The 22465-nt window shown below is 46.5% G+C and overlaps 1 protein-coding gene across 14 annotated transcripts in view; it reads right to left on the reverse strand.

Moving 5' to 3' along the window:
• LOC4576205 (cyclic nucleotide-gated cation channel alpha-3) overlaps positions 1 to 22465 on the reverse strand; it is a 99291-nt gene that overhangs the window by 15198 nt on the left and 61628 nt on the right. For 11 of the 14 annotated variants that reach the window (XM_061642790.1, XM_061642801.1, XM_061642799.1 and 8 more), the window contains 3 exons: positions 1411 to 1562; positions 1039 to 1180; positions 99 to 248 (listed from right to left, as the gene is read on the reverse strand). In XM_061642790.1, the coding sequence (XP_061498774.1) occupies positions 99 to 248; positions 1039 to 1180; positions 1411 to 1562 (444 nt within the window). The remainder of the gene's footprint in view (positions 1 to 98; positions 249 to 1038; positions 1181 to 1410; positions 1563 to 22465) is intronic. The other 3 variants (XM_061642802.1, XM_061642796.1, XM_061642797.1) reach the window with 2 other exon arrangements.

Genomic DNA, 22465 nt, shown 5'->3' on the forward strand with positions numbered 1-22465 from the left:
CTTTTCGACATTTTGGCAATTTTTGTTTTTTGAAACGATGAATGAGAGAAAGATACAACGTCAATAACAACAGTATTTTGCTTGGCTATCATATTTACCGAGCGCTTTACCTGCCGTACCCATGTTGAGGATACTGATCTCGCCGAAGTACGAGCCCGCCTTCAGGGATGCCATCACCGTCTTCCCGTTGTCGGCCACCACCTGCAGCCGGCCCCGATTCACTATGTACATCTCCTTGCCGACCTCCCCTGTTTGGTGGTTGGTGGAAGATGGGAACATGGTGTGTTACACATTACACGGCGGTTTGCTTGCGGCAGCATGCACCAACAACAACAGTGCACAGGAAGGTCGCCCGTCCGTCCGTCCGTCGTATAGCAGTCGCGTCCCGTAGCAGCAGTCGAGTAAAACTTGTCCAAACAATAACTTCTCGCGAAAGGAATGTGGGAGCACAGCAACCGCCAACTATCCGCGCACGGGTATACAGTTTTGGAAACATTCCAAACGCGTTGCGAACGCTCCGAGCAAACATGTGGAAGCCGGTATCCGTGTCTGCACGTCGTCACGGGGGAGGCGTGGTGGGTTTTGGCAGAGTTGTTCCCTCCGGGGGTTTTCCCGCATCAAAATCTAATTGTTCCGCCCTGATACGTTAGCATAGAGTGAAAACAAGCGAAAGAAAAAGACACCTTACCGCACCGTCCCCCCCCCCCCCAACCGCGCATAATTTCGCACTCATCAGCGAACGTGCAGGCGAACATTGTTGAAAAGGAGTGATACACACGGTACGCGGCACACCATTCTACCTTTCCACTAAGACGCTTTCGCTTGACGCGCTAGATTAAGATGTGCAGCAGGACAAAGATAGTTTGGTTTTGGGATAGTTTGCGATCCTCCCATCCCTTTCGCGGAAGCCTTTTTTTTTTTGCTTTGTTTGTGGGACAGCGCTTTGCGCATGCAAGTCACGTTCCGATCCCGCCGGGTTCGCGCGGGGACAAAAGCGCCCGGAAGCGGTCCAGCGCCAGCGTGCGCAAGAAAACTTACCTTTGCGACAGATGAAGTCACCGGGAGAGAACAGGACCGGTCGAAGTTTTAGCACCAGCTCGCACAGGAATCCCGCCTCGGTATTTTGAAATATTTCTACTCGCTTAAGTGTATCTAAATGAACATTTATAGCTATCTCAGCCTGCAAAAAAAAAGGAGAAGAGATACCGTTGCCGTGTAATGGGCACGAGACGTGTGAGAAGACGGCCACGTGGGTCGGGCGCCAGGTTTAATGTAATCGAATTGCGCGCGGGTTCGCATCGCAACCCATGAATATAATCCGCCAGTGCCGTCATCGATGGAGTGGACACTATTTTTTTCCTCCTCCTTCCTATTATCCTCTTCCCGGACGGGCAGCTCTCCCTTACTCACCTTTAATTTATCAGGAAGACATGATACAGCTCTCTCCTCGTCCGAGCACTTTTGCGTCAGCCAGAGGTAATCAAACCATTTTATGACTTTCACCTGTAGATGGTTGGGCACCCTTCGCATCCGCATGTAGGTCTTGACACCGTCCAGCTTGGCTGTAGAGTAAAAGAGAGAGAGAGAGAGAGATAAGGAGAGAGGGATAGAGTGATGAAAAAACTGGAGATAGGGTGGAAAGTTGTCGGATAGTGTTTGAGTGGTTGCTTGCTAGGTTATTTTGATCCTAAATCTCCGTCCCCGTCCACCTCTTTTGGTGGAATCTGAACGGACGGCTACTCCACGGATAGTGTCACAGAACGGGGGAGTAAATGGAGAGATCAATGGGTTGATTATAAATAGAGCAAACAGTATCGGCCACCCGAGCAGACGGCCGGTGGACCTGGACAGAACCGAAGCCACCAGCCGGTGAACCAACTGGTGAAAGGACCAAGTTAATCAAACGCATTAAGCTTTTGACTCCCCGGGAGGTCAGCAATGAAACCGTTGATCAGCAGGCTGCCCGCGTGTGTCACTACGATGACGCCATCTCGGATGGGCGAGGGAAAGGGAAGCTTCCGGGATACTGCTGGCTGTGCTTTGATTAAAAACGATTACCCGTGGGATCGTGAGCCGCACAAGAGTGAAAGCGTTCTCGCTGAGGGAGAAGATACGTCCCTATGTCGTACGTTGTGTCTGCGATATATACCGTGTTACGTCATGGCACGAGCGGGTTTTTTTTTGCTTTGTCCCGCCCGACCCTATCGTGCTGCTGCAGTAGCTTCTTTGTTGCACTTTTAATGCATCACGCTTCGAAAGATAATGCCGAGCAATTGTTTCTCGACAGCACAGCAGACCATCTTCCTCACGATGCTGCGAAGATGTAGCGGCGCACACTGGCGCAGGTTTTATGTGCGATGGTGTATCCGTCCCGCCATCGGCGCTTACCTTACAATATTGCAGCAAGCTGGTCGCTGGCTGGCACGTTCCGGCTGAGTGCAAACGGATGCAGTTGCAGCTTCTGCTTCTGCTGTGCTGCGGCGGGGAGTTAAGTTGTCCGACATTAAGCAGAGTTTATGACACTTATCTTTTATTATGCTTGTGCCCCGGCGCTCGACCCACTGACAGCAGTACGGAATGGGGATGCATTACACATCGACCACACTGCATCAATACGGAACGCGCCGTTGGCCGCTGCATTATGCCAGTAGTGTAATGGTTTGCAATCATTCTTCCGGCCCCAGAACCATCCGGCATTTTTCTTCGCCGCTAAGCGCTTCCGCCCGGTTCTGCACGGTGGCGCGCTGCAGCACGCTGTGCCAGACATCGATTAGTCGATTGCAGCGCGCAGTACAATGTGTTCTCACCCGAACCGGATTCTTAACCGATGCGATCCATCATCGCCCATCGCCACCGTTGAAGTGTGGGGGAGTGGAGTGGTGAAACCGTCATTTGTGTCGATGTCGATAAAACTGTGTACAAATCAGTCGATTGCACCCGCCGAGGGAGGGCGCAAGTGGCGCGTACGTACGAACAAGAACAATGTGCGAACAATGTGTCGTAAGATTATCTGCTCGCAGCGATGGAAATATCTCGCAAGTGCGGTGAAGTGTTAGAATGTAAGTGCACTACACTCGATAGATAATCAACAGAGATCAGTTTTCTTGGGTAAGAGTTTTCTCGCGCAAGAGTTGCACCATCTTTCGCATCATCTAGCAGTTTTGTATCGAAACCGGAATTATCAATTGGAAAAGGTTTGAAGCGTCTGTGTAGAACATATGTTGAGCGGTCGGTTATTGCTTGATGAGAAGGAAACATTGTAGAGTGTGGGTGCATTTTTGTAATTACTTCACAAACAGATTATTATCTTATATCGTAAGCACTAAGTAATCAATTCAACCATAAGGAAGTCGTCGAAAAGATTCGGAAAAATAAAGAGAATTCTGTAATGGATTGATTTTCAGTCCAGATTGTCACAATGCGGCAGATGGAGATTGGAGAAGATGGCAGAATACAAACCAAACACGCACCATTCCATATTTCCATATTTCATTTCAGATTTCAAAGTACCGCAAACGATAGCAAAGCTAGGGCCAAACCGCTCTTTTATGAGTGAACTCTTTTAAAATCCTGGCCAAACTGAGAAAATAAGGTAGAGCGACTATGAGCGACGTCACTTGTCATGGATGGAACATGGATAAAACAATGTTCAGAGGCTTTTGCTATCCCCAAAGGCCAGCATCTGTCTCTTATTCAAAGAAGTCTTTGAGAGCGCCTTCCAGAATGCGAGGCTGAAGACCTAGAAAAACCATCTTCTGTAAGTTGACTCAGATCCCGTTATTCGCTGATGATACAGTCGTCATTGGTTTACAGCTGAAGCTTTCCAAGGAATCCAGTAGGTGATAGAGAATCTCAAATAAAGGAGTCATACATCACACTGATGGTAACGCCACTAGCGGATATACTAAGAAATCTAGACCTGCGAAGGGGTGACGGACTTTTGCAGTCGTCCAGGATTTCACCTTTTTCGGGTCAAAGGTCAGAACCGACAACAGCGAGCGATTCACCTCAAAGTATCTGCCACGAGCGGACAAAGCTGAGAGGACAATGCTTAGAATGATTTTTGGCTCTAAATATATGTGTGTTGAAGGATAATGGCCACCACAACGACGAGCTCGTCAGGATCTGGTGGGTTGGCCATGTTATTACACAAAAACCGAAAGATCTAGCCCGTAATTATTCTCCAGGCTGTCCACAAGGACCGAGGTAGAGATGTAAGATCAGATCCCAATTCGTTCAAAAAGTCCGGATCTTTAAATTGAGCGAGTGAAACATTGATCAATTGTTGAAAGATCCAGGCCATCAATTCTCTGAGATAAACAGAAGCGAATGATCGGATGTGTCAAATGAGCAAGTGAGCAGGTACCGTGCATCACATTTTGACAGCTCCGAATCACCCCATACATGTTTCCCATATATTTGTGAATGATTTACTCAAAATTTTGGTATCGTAATATTGGACATTAATAAAATTCAACCAAAAAAATATGGGTACATACTTCGTGGGAACGAATTAAACAGCTATGGGAAACATCCAAACAAAATTGGGAAGCAACCAAAAATCCTTGGAGAAACTCTGTAAAAGATGTTCAAATTTTCTTTGAAATATACTAATTTTTTATGCCATTCTGTTTCTGTTGTTTGAGAAATGACATTTTCTGATTAACTGAAACCGTCAACTAAGAAATTGACTCAAGATCTTTCTTTTTGTGAAGCATCTCATTAAGCATTTGTACAATGTACAGCGCTTGCACTTTGAACTTCATTTGAGAAACATCGACTGGTGATGGCGATGGATCGCTTTCGTGGAAATCTCCCAAAAATGAACCAACGGCCTTGCTCAACCAAACATTACAATGCATTGTTTTATATCGTAGAGCTACATTTCCTTCGAAAGACCCAAAATCCACGAATTTTTTGTTTCGTTCAACCGTACTTTTCCATTCACGGAACGCTACAGAATCATTTTGCAAAAGCTAAACAGCTCACTCGAATCACGATCGAACCAATATATTGCTACAATGTCACGTACTTCCCGGTACGCCAAAACGCCACGGCGCAAAATAAAGTGAACCTCACGAAAAATTATCCCACATGAATGCGGTTAGTTGTCGGGTTTGTATGCGGGCGGGTGTGAATTAATCGACTTTTAGCCTCGTTTTTTTATGCCAGGAGAAACTGACTGTACATACCGACGACGGAACCGTACCTGCACTGACAAATAGAGCCCTGGTCGTCTGAAAGCTGCTGGGTGGGGAGCATTTCTCCGTGCCAGGGTTTCCCATTTCACCGTGCGCCAATTATCGTCGCATTGATTCCCGACATGTTGGTTCGGCACGCTCCGAACAGGGGGAGATATGGATAACTTGCGATAAATCAAAGCGCCCGGGTTTCCGCAAAGCTCACCTCTGCTCCACTGCACTGCTCTCGGTCTGCTCTAATTATCTGCCATTTGATCCCGTGAGCGATACTACCACCCCAACGTGGTAGAGGGTTACCGCCCGTGTGTGAAGCGTAAAGGGGATAAATCGCAAACACGGAATAACGGTACCGAGCACAAAGCAGCAGCAGCAGTATAAGGCAGCAACAACGAAACAGAAAAAAAACACACACACACTCACACAAAAAAAAACAACTAAATTTTCCGAACCACTTTTTGTGGCAGTTAAAAACACGTGCTGCGTGTTAGTCACATCCTTTCTCCCCGAGCGAAACGTGCCCATACGAGCGATGTGTGTGTGCTGCTATTCGCAACGCTTCCCCATCCGATTTCGCCCCATCCGATTATGTTCATTTGGATGATTTATGAAACAAAATCGGTCTCCCATTGATTGGCGGACGCGTCGGAACGGTTGAGCTGGTTTGGGCTGGTGAACGACGTGCGATGGTCGGCTTTCCCGTTGCGGTGGAAAAAAGCGTTCTCGTTGCGGGCTGAAAAAAACGCCACTTAAAACAGTCACAGACCAGGCAGAGGCAGAGAAAAATAGAGAAAAGAAGCAAACAATAATTCCACCTCGCAACACTGACGGAATGTTGTCCGCGGTGACAAATGTGTCAAGCTTTGTTTTAAGCCCTCGGCTGCACCTGGCACCTTTCCTGTTCACACGTTCGCCACCCTCCCGCAAGTAACGTTTCTAGGACATGGAAAGGGGTTTTTGTTGCCATTTCGGCCGCGTCACACGATCGTTGTACAGTGTATTTGCTTTCGCTTATTTGACACAATAGCACAGCACGCAGCAACTGTGGCACCGTTGCCACAGCGTTTAATGGCTCGAAACACCGAAACATAATCGTAACGGGCTCAACACAAACTGACGCCAGTACAGCTCGCGTGGATGGGAGAGATTGGGGGGTTGGGGGGGGGGGGGGTGAGGTTCGTTGTTTGATGCGTGCCGATGAGAGGCGTGTACAGCTCCAGTAAATAGAAATGTGCAGTTTTGCAGTTTAACAACCCGGGATCACTGGGAAACGTGCATTCGGCGCATTGACGGATGATAGAGCGAAGCTGGTGGACATACAAAAACTACCAACCTAAACCTGATTAGTGACTCTTGTTCGTGATCTGGATGACACCTGGGAAATGACCCGGAAAGAAATAATTATCACTCAATGCAGAAGGGAATAGATCATTTTGAAGATGCAAATGTCACTTAAAAATTATGTTTCAAGCGTAGAGAAGTGTTGAGACACAGGCACGGAAGCCCACGAAGCGAAACACGAAGATTGTTTTGTTGAGCTTTGAGCTTTCTCCTCGGGTTAACAGTTTATAAGTATAAGTGTAATTCTAGAATAAACCATCTTCTATTTTTGCAACTCAACAAGCCACAACCGCCGATAATTATCAAAAGCTAGAAAAAGTTACACCGAAATGCGAAAGAAAAACGTATCCGAAATCGTAATATTGAACAAGAAGAATTAAGTGTTTCTTTGTTCTGTTATAAATTAAGTTCCTTCTTTTAATTCTACTCCTTATTCTTCCTCTTCTTCTTCTTCTTCTTCTTCTTCTTCTTCTTCTTCTTCTTCTTCTTCTTCTTCTTCTTCTTCTTCTTCTTCATTTAATTTTTTTAGCATCCTAGGATTATGGTTTTACTAGGACTAAGCAATCAGCAAAATTGGAGATCAGGACCAGCAGAATTGATAAAAATAAACCTTCTAATAATTACACCTTACCATTAACCCATTTGTTTATTATACCCACTTTGATAGCTGCTCGACTTCAACAATACATAAATGAGGAACGATATTTTTGAGAATACTAGTCAAAATTACTAATAGTGGCAAAACATAGTTGATAGTTAATAATAGTTGCAAAGCATTGTCTCACCATGCCACTACAGTCGTTGGTACTCCTGTTGGCTAAATAAATTTCAAAATTCAAAGCGACTTTTTGTCAATTTTACTTTACCACTGCTTACGTAGCAAAAGCTCAGATTTTGCGAAAATTGTCATCTCTATTTGGTCGCCACCGTGGGGCATGTGCCTAAAAGATTTACTTTATTGCCAAACCGAAATCCGCAACACAACATTCTCCATTCACGCATCGTTTACTGTGTTCCCTGTTTTCACTCGAACCCGTAAATGAACTCATACGAATCGTAGAAAATGCTCAACGTTTAAAACGATCAAACGAACTGCGCGCTTGTCCCAAAAACGTCACGCATTTCTATGGTAAAGCATAAAATTTAATCTAAAAGCCTCGACACTTTGCGCCGCTCCCTGTACCACCCGGAACCACCAAACCTGAGATGGGATTGGCTGCTATGACGTCAGCAGCACTAAAACGCCGATAGAGAAGTAAAAAATAACCCAAGCAACCAACAAGAGCAGCAGCAGTTCGCATGTGTGGCGTCGTATCGAAAAACAACACGCCAGTATATGAGAAGCCAGAAAAACACACACACACACACACACACATAGAGTAGGATTATGCTGGAAACGCGTTCGCAATGACGGCAGCTCCTCCGACCCGTGCGTGAATGTGCAACGCTTGAAAGGCTGCTCAATGACGTGCGAACGGTGGTGGCCTTTTGTTACCGATGCTGTCTGTGTTTCGCTCGCAGCCGCTAGGGAGCAGACCGATGTTTGATGACGTTTGTTGCGTTTGGGTGCTGGTGGGTGTGGATGGATGGAGGGCAAATGCAACAGAGTGCTCGCTCGGGCGCAACAGCAACAACAGCTACCCCGGGTAAAGGTGTGTGCAGTGAGGTACACAGTGTATAGTGTAGCACCTGAGCACGTTTTTCTAAGTAGGCTAGTAGCGGCGCACGCGGTCGGTTGTATCGTTCCTGTTCTCGCTGTTTGTACAATTCACCTCGAGGCGGGCACACTGTGCGGACCAGCTGGACTGCTGGCGTCGCGTTGTGTGAAACAAGTGAGTCCGTGTTTGGTCTCACCGTACCTCCGCCGTACACGCTTCGTCGTCCGACGGTCCTGTCCTGTCCGGCTGCCGTACACGACCTTGTCCCTTGCTGGCTCTGGCTCACGACGGCGTTCTCTCTCTCTCTCTTTATCGTTCATTTCGGTCTATCTCTTTCTCAATGAACTCGCATATTTGCTCGGGAAGAGGCCAACACACCCCGCCAAACCAACAAGCCAAACTCCCGCCAGTGTGCATTGTTTGTGCTGCTGCTGATCCTATCCATCCAGAACCGACCGAGTTCCTTTGCCAACGACGAGAGGTTCACCATTTATCCTGCTGTTCCTACTCTCTTTCTCTCTCTGTCTCTCTTTGGCTCTCTCTCTCTCTCTCTTTCTCTTCCGCCCAAACATCTTTCCCTCCTCTTCTACTACTTTGGTCGTGACGTGTACATAACCTACTTTCGGACTGTGGAATAGTACATACGCAAGCTTTTACGCCTTTGCCAACACCACCACCACGGACGCATATAAACAAAGCTCTCGCCGCTTTCCATTTCCGGCCGACCCCCTCCCTGCACGTGGGGAAAACGCACACAAACTCACACACACACACTCTTCCACCGCTTGCGGCTTGTGATGCTAAAAATAGACTCCAGGAATGGTGAAGCCACGGATGCTCTCGCTCGCCGTCCCGTCGCTCTGCTCTGCTGCTTCTCTGAGTGTGTGACGCATCGGAATCGTGGTCGATAAACCGTGCCCCTTTTGTCGACTTGCTGGACTCGTACGATAGCGGGGATGTGCGATGGGGGAGGATGGTTTCCACCGGTTTGGTTGGGCTAAAAATAGCCTCCAACACGACGTCCCACTTTTTTTTGCACATCCCAATTCCAGGGAAATCCCGGGGAACGTAACAACAGCAAAAATTGGAACGAGCAGGAAAAGTTTTCAAAAAATTGGGGAAGCCCCCATTCCGTCTCATTTCATCTTGCTTCTTCTCTCTCGCAGGGCGCTCTCACAGTGGCTCGCTTGCATGTCGTGCCTCCTCGTTTGGACGGTGGTTATTCGTTCCCCACTCGGTTTCTCGTCCACCATTGCCATATCTCGTTCAGCAAAAACGAAGGGACTTTTGATTATGCGAGATGAATGTGAATGCGATCCAGCAATCCAGCCCGCGAGCCTGGCTGGCCGACTGGCTGGCTGGCTGGCAAGGAACGTGAAAAAGCTATCGGGGCATCTGTGCCATCTAGCATTTGTGTGTGTGTGTGTGTGTTTCTGTGTTGTTTTTTTTTACGTTTTCCCATTTTTTAAGCTCCACATCTTCGCTCTTGTTAGCTCTTGTCTTTTCGATCCATCCACTTTTTCCAAGCAGTTTTGCCGCGGTAATGCCGGGGCCGAATTTCTGCACTCTACACGCTTTTGTTTATGTTCGGGTTATGTCATTTTCCGGCCTGCCATTCGACCTCAGCTGTCATGGGATAGAAATGTGTGTGTGGGTGTGTTCTTGTGTGGCACAGATTGTGTGTGCCTAGTGGCTCCCGTCGCTGGGAGCCAAACTCCCCTTTGTCGGCACCGTTGCCTATTTTTGGACGTCTTCCACCGTTTCAATCGTTCAAGCAGAAGCGACTCAAGTTGAAAAGCGACAAGGAACCCCGATTGCTTGTCCTTTTGTATGACGAGCCAAGCCGTTTAGCCAGGCATGGGCACTGGTAGCCCTCTCCCCGGTTCGGGCAAGCGAATAAAAATGGGCCTCTTTTTTCTTTTGCTTGGAAACGAATCGTAACGACGGTTGTCAAGTGAACATGGGTTGAGAAAAAAAAAGAAAAACGAATGAAGTTACAACAAATAAAGGAATGAAATATTCGTCAGTTTATCGTCGTACCCAAAGAATGCAGCTTTCTCATCCGCCTTCAGACTTCTTTTTGTTCGAATTTTAATGTATTCAATGTTGGCAATCTAAAAAAAAGGTATATTTTAACAAAAGATTTTAACGTGGGCAATATTGCAACAAAACAGATTATTATTTCATATTGCTTTGCTTGTGTTTGACTTGTGTGTAATACAGGGTTTTCTCACTTTCGAATGTAAACATTGGTTTTCTTCGCGTGCAAGATGTTAACCCACACCAATCAGATGTTTCATTTCCATCATCATATATTTTAAATTTTCAGCATTTTTTGGTTGAAAAATAATGTGCACATTTGAAAGTGACTTGGAAACCCCTGCATGATAGAAATGAAACGTCAGATCGATGTGGAATAACATTTTGCACGCGGTGAATAACAATGTTTACATTCGAAACTGACTTGGAAAGCCCTGTAACATGTAATGTAAATAATATACTTGAATTTAAGAAAAGACATGAAAAAAGAAATTAATGTATGTACACCAGACAAACAGTTGATCAATTCGATGGACAAAAAAACTATTTGAAATCCCAATAGACACCATTTTACAAGTAAGCACTAGCAATTCTTACTATCAAACTAGAAATAGTAAGAATTTCATCAACAAAAATGCGTTTAAAAAAACGCACTAACATGCACTTAAATAAAGATAAACAATCCGCTTTCAGTAATGAAAACCAAACACACAAACTCGTTCCTAGTTACAACGAAACAGTAACGACCTAGTTTTATCAACTTTAGTCGCTTTTCGGCCCACTCTTGCCCCCTCCCCATCCCCACCCCTCACCACCCCGAGAAGAGAACACGAGAGGAGGCCGAAGCAACTGTGAAGGTGTTAACATTTTAATAATAATTCAACATCCCGGGTGTTGAGTCGGTGTCATTCGTAAAGTTTACTTTTGAAACATAAACAAATGCCTTCATGCTGGGTGCGTTCATGCTCTCGCAGCGTGGACTTGTCGAGCCCAAAACCAAACGCGGGGGTCGGCCTTTCCACTTTTCTGCCTGTGGTAGCGCAGCCACTCCCTGCCACTCTGCACTTCTAGCGTCCTGTCAAAGTTGCTGCTGTTCCAGGAAAAAAGGCACACCGAGCATAACTTCTCTCTTGCATTCCCTTCGTACTTGCTGCTGCCGTCAGTTTCTTGCCAGCCTGCCACACGAACGGGCACGGCACTGGCGGATGTGTTTTTCGCATGCACACACATACACACCCACACACACTCTCCTCGCAGGCTTTGCTAGCTAGAAGCGCCACTGCCGCTAGTGTGTGATGGAAGCGAAGCTGAAAGAAATGCTTCTTCCCACGAGTGTCCCCGGGGCGGCAGAGTCTCGGCACAACAGACCACCATTTTCATCACTCCCCCTCTCTCCCCCTTCCTTACCACCACCACCATAATCCGTCAGTCACTAGCACCGCCGTACTTTAATTTTTCCTTCAGGCTTGGTTTATTTATTTCTTTCAGCCACTGCTTCCTTGTGCAACACTTCCTTCTGTTTGTTACTTTGCCGCCGCCGCATCCGCTTCCGCTTCGAGTTTGGCTGCGAAGGTTCCCCGCGTCCCGTTCCCTATTCCCCCGTCCCGCAGCACGCTCCTTTGCAATGTTTTCTACGTACGCTAACGACCACACGAGCAAGCTACCAGCGCCTGACCCGGTGGGGTGAGGTTGAATGCGAGAAGTCCTCCCTTCTCGATATAAAAGGAGGACAAGATGAAAAGTTGAAAGATTGTCAGAATCCACTTCTTGGGGCACTTTTCGTCACATCATCGTCATCATCATCATCGTCTTTGGGGAGGTGGCTGGAAAGGATGGTACCTTGGAGTGCTGTGGAGCCGGGCAACGAGGGCACTCACACATTCGGTGGATGATTTCTGGCTGCTAGCAGCCACTAAATAGCTGCTTTGGCGCACCGTTGCATGTGTAACCACTTGTAAATGACGCTCCTTGCACAGGCACATGCACCCACACTCACACACATAAACACACATACCTGCACACGTTCGATGCTTCGCGAACCAATCAAACCGTCTGGAAGGAAGGACTGTGCCTTTGCAGCACGGGTGAAATTGGTGCACAGTGGAACACCAGTGGAAACCGGTGGCATTCTGACACGTTTCCCGCCGTGAGTTGGCAGAGTGATTTCGGAGCCGAGCGCCTTTCTCACGTTCTGCCTCGTCACGGACGGAAACCAAACATCCGACCCTCCCAGCTTCGGCCGGGGACGGCGATGGGATGGATCAGGAAGCGGAAGCTCGTTAGGTTGTTATTCTGTGTTCCGTTTTATGTGCCACAAAGAAAGGGGGTAAGCAGGACGGTGCCGGGTGGTGTTTGTGAAGAAGATGGCGTTTTGCTGGAGACGAGGAAAGGGACACCATTTGGTGTAGGAATGCATTTGGGGTGTGATAAACGAGGAAAGAAAGGAAGGTAGAATAATGCCCCGAGCGCAGGACACGATATGCAACGAGAGTATGATAAGAGCGAGGTGGATGAAATTGTTACTTTGGGAAGTTTGTTTTACAACGTGCATAACCGTTGTTAGCTTTTAGCGATTTTTCTTCTGCTAGGAAAATGTTTCAACCCAGGAAAGTTGCCTGTTTCACACGGATGGGTAAAATTATTCCTAATTAATTTTTAATTAAATGTAGCTTTTGTCGTTTTAATTGGATTTGATCGTATTGTTTTAAGAAATCCACTACTTTATTTCAATTTTGTATTTAACAAATCATATGCGCAAAAGAACCGTTTTTATTATGAACATTATAAGCAGCAACAATTAAATTTGATTAATTATATTCAAAAAATTGACTACTCATTATAATGGCTGGTATTATTGAATCCGTTCGTAGCGGCGGCGTACGTCCCGACACTCATTTTCCTAACGTACTAGATGGTTGCTACAGTTATTCATCGCGGCGTTTTAGGAGCGGGCTCAAGAAATGTGTTGCCATCCCTAGAATTTCATGTGAGCGCCGTACGTTCCCGCTACGAACGGATTCAATAATACCAGCCAATAACAAAATGTATGTTTCTCATCAACTACCAAGCGCCTCCATTCGAGGAAATGTTGATAATTTAGTATAAATTATCCTCCAAAAATGTTTTGAATCAATAACCCAAATGAATTTTTTTACTTTAAACTGTGGAACAACTTTTAACGTTTACTGTCCAAATTATCGAATATAATTTTAGGACAAATCCTTAAGAGTAATGTCAAAAATACCCGTAAAATAGACCCGTTAAGTTCGTAGTTAGAATGTTTTCCAAGAAAATTGGTGTTATTACGGGTGTAACAGTTGGTATTTATGTGTCGCTTTTAGCGTATTGGGTTTCGCCGATTAGTTCAAAGATTGATTGATGTCTTTCCTGAATTCTAATTAGCAACAGACTTTATGACGCTTATTGTTGAACAGCTGATCCATCTTGAATAATCTTGCTTAGCTATGTTTGTTGAATTTTCCTTTTATTGGCCTTATTTTTCAGCTTAGTCCATTTTTTCATATGTGGGATATCTGTTCGTCGTTATCTAATTTAACAGCGCCATCTGGGGTATCTTTTCTAAACTCGTTTGTTTTGCTCGTTGTTTTGCAAATATTACGGGTGATATCGTGCCAAAAATTAGGAAAATCTCCAAAGCTTCCATATTTTCCGTATTATATCTATTATTTTCTTGATATAATTTTGATTTAAAATTGTAGTCTTATGGTTAAACATTATCAAGTGTAGTAGTACTATACACAATTTTATTAATTGAACAAAGTTGTATAGTGTACAGTGATTCCTATGTGATAATTTGCTGTGCTGTGTTCCATCGTTTGTCTATCCTCATTATTTGGATAAATTAGTTAACCTCACTATTGTCTAAATTGTATTTTCTTGTGTGGAATTACCATCATACCTGAAAAAAAGGAATAAAAACCCTCGTACAAACATTATCAAGTAAAGTACTGGGCGCATCCATCACTAAAATCACAGTTCAAGGCGTTGATCTTGTTTGCACACTTGGAAAGAAAACAAACAAAAACACATCCTTGCAAAGATGTAGCATTTTTCTTACGAATGCATGCAATCAGATAAGATGAAGCAAAAAAACTGCCAGAAAAATATCTCAATTCAAGTGGCAATTGCAAACCTGATTTATGAGAGCCACGTTAGATACTTCTTACCCAACGCGACTAGTAGTCTCGTTCATAGAACAAATTTAAAACCCTACTCGTATGTCAATCTTAACCGATCGGGTCGGTTGCTCCAACGTAGGGAAAGTGCTCGAAGCTACCGTCAGATAAGGTTGGGATGCTCGAACCGGACCGAACAAGGTAAGAAGAGAGAATAAGGCTGGCGAGTAAAATGTTTTAACGTCCCCCAAGCGTAACACAAAAATATAATAAATGCATAAAATGTCCAACAGAACGCACGCTTCGGTTCGCTTTCGTTCCCCACACACACGCAACACAACACCGTAACGGTTTAGGAAACGCAACAGAGCGGTCGGGATCATATAAGCCTTCTCTTTTTTTTGTGTCATTTCTTGAAGAGTTCAAGCACTTTCTGTCCCACCCCGGGAGGCGTGCGGTGGGTTTCGGTCGGTCGAAATGTCACGATGCCGCAAAGTGACAGCTTTCGAAGCGGCGGCACACGGCAAACGTTTGCTTGTTTTTCAGTTTTATTTTTATTTCCCTCTCCGGATCATGATTCAGCTTGTCGAACTGAAGGATAGGGAAGGGGGAGGAGAGAGGGCAACGAAAAGAACCTACCCCCTTCCTTTTTTTTTCTTTTGCTGAAGTGTTTGCAAAAGGGGCACGAACTTCGCATTGTATCGTTGTCGAACGGACCGGGGGGTGTAGCAGGCGCCACCCTGTGCCTCCTTTTTGCGCCGAGCTGGTAAGGCTGACTGACAGCACGCGTGACGGTACCGCAACGCCATCATTAGTCACTGGTAGTGGTTTGTAATAAGCGCGAAGGAAAGGTGGCTTGGGGACGAATCTTAAAGATAGATCGGCCGTATTGCAAAGTCATGTTGTGTCAGTCATTTTCAACCATCCATCTTAAGCTTCAAATCGTTTCGCCTTCCTGCCCGATCCCTGCAAAGGTCTTTGGCACGTGTGTGTATGCGTTTGTTTCCAAATCGACTTTCTCTGCCATCTGTTTTGCACAAACCGAGCTGCGGCTTCCTCGCGGCAGAATATGTGCCATGCCCGAGGCTCTTCATTGTGAATGTGAATCGTTTGAAGATGGCCCAAAAAACAAAAATAAAATAGGGAAAAAACTGTTGCCAGGATGGTGATAGCAGTTCACTTGTGACATGATGGTGCTTCTAGTGAGCAAACGATGAACTGCAACACCTTGTGCATTGTTCTAATAAGAGTTTCGGTCGCGATGGGAAACATAAATCGCGCATAAGAAAAAGAGATAACAAGCAACTCGAGCCGGTACACAATCATTACCTCGAACAGTTTTGCTGATGATTGGCTGGATCAGCAAAACAATTGCGGGCAAGTACATCATCACAGCCATAAGTCAAACACTGATCAACGAACGCGATATTCCTGCCGTCACTTGTTGTTGTCTTTGCTACTAATCTTTCATTTCCAACCCCCACCCCCCCCCCCCTCCGCCTTTCCCCCCGATAAAGGACTTGTTTTTCAACCAATCCTGCAATGATCTGCAATTTTTCGCGCGTACCAAAATGCTCGAATAGTGTGTAGCCCGAAAAACTTTCCCGTTCGGTGTGCCTTGCGCTGGACAAACACACCCGTTCCAGCAAAACATCGGCCGGGAAGCGATACTTGTACACTCTTTTCTGCCGCCTAAGTCAGCCGCATTTAGTCGCAAGTTTCTAGTCACTGGGAACGAAATTCAAACACCGCTCCCGCGTTCAGTGTTCACTGTTCTGCCGCTCCACGAAAAAGGGGTGACGAGCAATGTTTAACACAGGCGTAGAGACGTGGACATGGCAAAACTTTTCCCATCTAATAGCTACAATCAAAGCAAGATCTGATGTGTAGCGTCGTTGTGAGCTGTGGGCAAAAGCAGAGCGTGGAGTGCGCTGCGGAAAGCAAAGAAACTGGGCGTCTCCATCGCTAACAGGCATTTATGATAAATGATTAGGGACGACGTACCACAGTCGGATGGGGGTGGAAATATGAATAGCCCCAGCGAGTTGCTTTGAAGTGACATTTGTTTCTTTGTTTTTTGAACTTTTGGTTTTACTGATTCAGCTCAAGAGTGTTTTTTTCTTGTCTTCTGGATGGCCATTTTTAACAATTTTTAAGTCTCCAGCTTTGTACACCCTTTTCGCAAGAAGCCCCATCACAGGGGAGAGCAGTCGTAAGATGTGTGAGTGCGTATCATTTAGGGTTTGGCATTTTTCCATCCAAGAAACGGTTGAAACAATGGCAACGACCGTCACCATCACACGTCGCCAAAGCAAAAGTGTCCTGCTCTGCTTCTTCCCTTCCTACCAGGGTCGGAAGAATGTACTCGAGTGGTAAATGTCTTCCATGATGAAACATATCACCTCTTCTCGATGCCCTCTTGCTAGCGCTCCTTCAAAGAAAGGCATGATACAGGAAATAAAATATTTGGAAAGAGTGTATGTGTGCATTTGTGTTTGCTTGTGTGTATTTGCGCTTGTCAATACCACAACATTCCTTAACTCCCGCCTCAACCAACCTGCTGTCGGTTCATGCAACCTCAAGACGAAGCGGCTGCGGTTGTGTTCGGCCGTGTCGCTCCACACCAGACGATTATCCCTCCTTCTGTCCTCCCACCAAAAATGGCACAAAAAATGTCGTAAAAAGTACGGTAAAGCTTCCGTTTCTTTTTCACCCTCAAAAAAACCGAGAAACACAAGCGACGGACGCATACGTCTGCAGGGCGTGTATATCCAATGGGTAGGCAAACGGGGAGGGATTGGTGTGTATGTACGTACATATATTATGTTGTCAATTTAACAGCTCCAGCACGATCACATCATTATTGTGCCACGTTTCTATCGTTATGTGTGGCGTCCTCCCTCCAAACACACACACAAACACACACATACACACTTGCACAATATGCGGTAGTGGTTGCGGGTTTTCGGGATGTGGGGATTTCGGGTTTTAGAACAGCGCACATTCTGAGGCTGGGGGCTGAGATTTTTCCACATTTGCGCTTTCCATCAACGAGGCGCTTGGCAAGCAGCAAGAGCAGCGACCGACTGTGGAGCTGAGGCTCAGTGGCTCTGCAGCAAGAATCATCACGTATTCGTCAAATTATGCTTTGCGGCAATGCTTGAAGCGGCCGGCCGCCGTACCGACGCGGGGAGAGCCTCCGAGCATGTTACTAAAGCTCTGCCGCCTTATATTCTCGTCTTCTCTTATCCGATCGGATAAAAAGATGGCTTTTTGATTTGTTTTTTTGTGTGCCTCTCTCTCTCTCTCGGTGCGTTGTTGTTACCTTTTCCTCTTGTCGGCTGCTGTGCACTATTACATTACAGACCCGGTACCTTCTTGTTCGTGTGCGGGATTTTTAGGGATTTTGTTGCGGTAAACACCATTACGCAATGGAATCCAGTAGAGGAAAACGTAACGAAAATACTCCACAGTGGAAGTTATTGATTGCTGACGCAAAAAGCCACGATGAGCTCCGGTCGCTCTCTTCCGGTACGTGTGGGTGTGTGTGTGTGTGTGGATGTGTGCTATGGTGGAGTAATTTATTTAAATGTACAATCTACCCGAAACGTTCCTCATCGTTCGCAAGCAGCACTGGAAAGGAAGCTAGATCCAGCACGGTACACGTATGCTGAATTTGATTTCTTTTGAGCATTTGTTCATAATTAGTTTTAACGTCTGCATTTTCGAATGTGCATTAACGTACAATTCGTTTAACGTTTGCTAATTTAACTCAGCAAGCAAATAGAATGATGTGTAATGCTAATAAACATGGCTTGTAATGCTGCTACCTTATTTTAAAAATCCAGTTAGTATTAATGGAAAAAGGGCCCAAAAATTATCCACAGTCAAATGAGGTCTCACACATCCCACATTAAAATTATCTCGGTACGTGGAACGTGGCAAGCTTTCAGGTCAAAAGGGACCAATTAAATTTGCCAAAAAAGAACGCTCGACCTGTACACCCTTTCACCAACCTACCTACGCTCACATACACTTGCTTGAGAAGTTTGCCGAAACGCTAGACCGTAGGTGTCCACAAAAACACTCCACACGCTAAGGGGGAAAGTGGATATGGTAACATCTGTTTGTTACCTCGCCCGAATTACTGGTCCTCACTCACTTCACAGAGAAACACACACACACACACATGTGTAAATGGAGGACAGACTCGAAGGGGAGACTGAGCAGAGCTTTCAATGTATTATCGGCGCGTCATATTACCAACCGGCATGCAAGCGCCACTGGAAGCCACAGCCACAGCTTCTCCCAGGCCCAAGAACAAGACCTGTGTGTGTGTGTGTGTGTGTGTGTTGCTGTGTGCACGGCGAAACGTTTGAATAATTCATACCGATCATGCCCCTGGGCTAGTCCCCCCCCCCCCCCTCATGCCCAGCGCTGCCGCCCAACCGGTAATGCGCTTCATGTTCTGATGTGATTTGCAGGGATTGTTGCTGCGGCTTGTCCGGGGGCGTCATGCTATACGCTCTTTCTCTTTCTCTCCCCCTCCTCCCCCCTTCTTTTGCTTCATTTTATTCCGGCTTTGTCACGTGAACGACACGTGAAGGCGACCGTACCGGGGGGAAGTTGTGGTTTTGCTGTACCGTAGCCGTGTTGTTTGCGAGCAGCATCGTTCTTTTTTGCCCATTGCTGTTTTACCCCCGCTTTGATCGTACCCGCCATCGGGCTAGGTGTGTCTCTAGGTCAACGAGATTGTTTGCGATGCTGTGCGATGGTGCTTCAGGTGCAGTTAAAAGCACCAATCAAAAGATGATACCGGGCGATGATACAGTGGAGCAGCAGCGAAAACAAAGCATCAAACACCCAACACTAGGTGCTCCTTGCATAATAAGCAAGTTTTTTAAACATTTTTACGCCGTTAGGTGTGTGTGTGTGAGTGTTTTCGAGCATGTATGCGAAGAGTAACATAAAAAAAACACCCTCCAAATTCGCTTTTGAATAATGTATCATAATCTTTACTTCATACTTCGCGTAACGAACCAATTTCATCGTTCTCGCCCTCAACAAAGAATCCCTCTATGTAGGTGTGTGGGTGCGTGCGTGTGTGTGTTTTGTATTGGATATATGTTTTCCCAGCAGACAATCGTTTCAACCGCGGGGCAATGAAGTGGCACATAAACCTCCTTCCCCATCCCACACCCTTGCAAGCAGGACGACAGACAGTTAAGAAAAGTTACTTGTTCTCCTCCTACACTTGCTGCGACACAATCGTGGCACCGTCACTCGCCACCCGCGCGCCCCAAGCAAAAGTCAACTTTTCGAATCCAATTCCCAGGAACCGATCCCGTCCCGCCGACTGCACACGACGATGGCCTTCCATCTCAGTTCACTGTTAGCACCGCCCTACCCTCCCCCGTACATCACATTTTCTCAGCCCGATTGACATTTTGCAACAATCGGGACAAATTATGTCCCATCAATGTACAACACCGCGGCCACCGTCGGCCCCTTGCAGCACTGGAGTTTGCTACAACAAATCATCCTATTGACACATTCTGCCAGTGCCGGTGAATAAATCATTCAAACGCGTTTTCGATTCCACTATGTTTGCTGGCTGCAAAAGGGGATTGGGAAAGCTGCTCTGGGAAGCCACGGGAAAGAAAAGCCACCCACGACACGCGCCAAGAATAAGTGTAAAGTAACGGCAAAGAAATAAAACTTGCTACGCCCTCACACATCGGTCACGATTGTCAGCGCCCACGGACAAGCAGGCCGGTGTTGCTGGCAGTGTGTAGAGATTGAATTGATGTACTGTGCTTATATGTTCAAATTGTTGGACGCACACACACACACACACTCTCTCAAATAATGCTCAACAACAAACCATCAAAGCGAAAACAAACACAGCGTCGTAGTCATTCGCAACATCAGCTTGCAATTTTGAGCTGTTAAACATTTGTTTTGGGTTTTTTTGTTCTGCTCCTTCAAATCGTTTTTCGTGAAAGGTAGCATGGGCAAGCACTTATCACTCACATGAAGCAATCTTCTCTCTGTTTATGTGTGGGTGTGTGTACGCCGGGAGGCCAAAGAAAGGTAGCGTGTGATTTGTTTACCGCAATCAATATCCAAATATCCTATCACAACACAATTTCTACCGCACGGTAATTCAATCACACGCAAATGTCATCAAAATCAAAAATTGCATTGTTAGTCAAGGTAGCGACCGGAGCTGGGGCTAAGGTGATAGCAGGAAAGGTACCACACACATACACACACACACACATTTGTCAGCAGTGCCAGTCCCCTGGTGGAGCTGGGGGTGTCTCGGAAAAGGAGAGCAAGCAAAACAGCTCCAGCCTCGTGTCAAGTTGCCGAATAGCGGATGCGTTGCCTATTATATCTACACCCTCTCCCTTGTTGCGGTATCCCGAGATGCTCCTCTCCCGACATTACGGTTGCCTGCTTCACATGCATGAGCATCGAAAAAGTGGAACATATTTATTCTAGGACGTTCGAGCACCCTTCACAAACAACCACAATTTCGTGGGAGCGTTTCGGGAGCAAAAGGGAAATGGATCAGCAGCAGCATTGAACTAGGGATGGCGCCTTGGATTTTATGCTATCAGTTCTGTCTTCTCTCTCACACACACACACACATACAAAGAACCCACATTCACCAGGATATCGATATCCGATTGAGCAACTACCAGCGCCATGTGACAAACAGCAACGGAGCAGGCGAAGGAACAAGCCTTCCTTTCTACATGCGTGCGCGCTGTACCACCGTAAGGCTGTGTGTGGCTGCAATCTTTCGCCGATAAGCACTTCAGCTCACGTCTCTTTTCAAACCCGTTCAGCACACATCCCCGGTTCAACCTTCCGCACGAACTGGGGCAAACCCCAAATCAACACTCATCGTGCCAATCACGGGGAGTTTGCAGCTGATGGTGATGATGACGCGCAACTGACAGAGGGGAATCGAACCGATGGCGGAGAAAAGGTGAAGGCACACAACAAGCTTCCTCACCTTCTTCTTGCGATGTAGGTGCGAAAAATGGAGCCCAAAAGAAGTAGAGGAATACGTAACCCGGGGGAACGCAATGGCGGCGTTTCAAACGGCAAATGAAAAACGCCTACGGTTTATGGGTAGGATGGGGGTAGAGGATCAACATCTCGTTCGGATGGCATTCAGGGGTGGTACCGACGGGGTGGTATAGCAGCACGGCAGGAAATTCATTTTTGTCGCCCTCCTGCCGGGCAGCTTTTCCAAGAAGTCGTCCTCTGCCTGTTGGAATTTTGACTCACCCCAACAGGGTAAGCATTTGCTCTGGAAGAAGGGAGCTGTCCGGAGAAGCCCGGGAGTTACGGGCGGTGGAAAAGGTGTTGCTGCAAATGGGGTAACTGCCCAGAAGGGAAAGCATCGTTTGTATCGACGCGAAAAGTCCACAGCGAGAGGGAAGGAAAGCGAGAGAATGAGACGTATGCCAACCCAAAAAAAAAGAGAGAACGAAGAAAGCCGACACGCTGGGACAGAAATCAAGCAAATACACAAATCTAATATGTAAATCCATAAAATATTAAGATGGTACAACAATTTTATTTGTGCTTCCCAACCACCCATTACCGCCCACCCGGCACGGCACGGAATTGTAGGGAGAAACGCGTGTAAAAAAGGCACATAAAACAGCACACTCTTTCTCACACATACACACACACACTGACAATCTCCCTCTATCTCTCTTTTTGTGTTGCTCGGCACATCCTCTGGGTAGAAGGGGGAAACCGAAGAACCTTGACTGGAAGCTTCTCGGGCCGTGCTGAGTGATTCTCACAAGAACGGGGTTAAGGATTCGCGTGCGTACGGTGAAGAACCAGGGGGGAAGCGCCATGATGGAGGAGAGATCTGGAAAACGACCACAAGGAACACCGTGCTCGGGGCTTAGAATGTCGACCATGTTATGGGCATGTCTTGGTAATTTGTTCGTTCGTTCGTTCGTTCGTTCGTTCGGTTGCCTCCGAGCGAGCCTGCAGCAAGGCGGCGTCATTTCACGTTTACGTGATGAAATTTAATAGACTCTTTGAGATGGAATGG

This window comes from Anopheles gambiae, chromosome 2 (assembly GCF_943734735.2).
Source record: "Anopheles gambiae chromosome 2, idAnoGambNW_F1_1, whole genome shotgun sequence".
Lineage (NCBI taxonomy): Eukaryota > Metazoa > Arthropoda > Insecta > Diptera > Culicidae > Anopheles > Anopheles gambiae.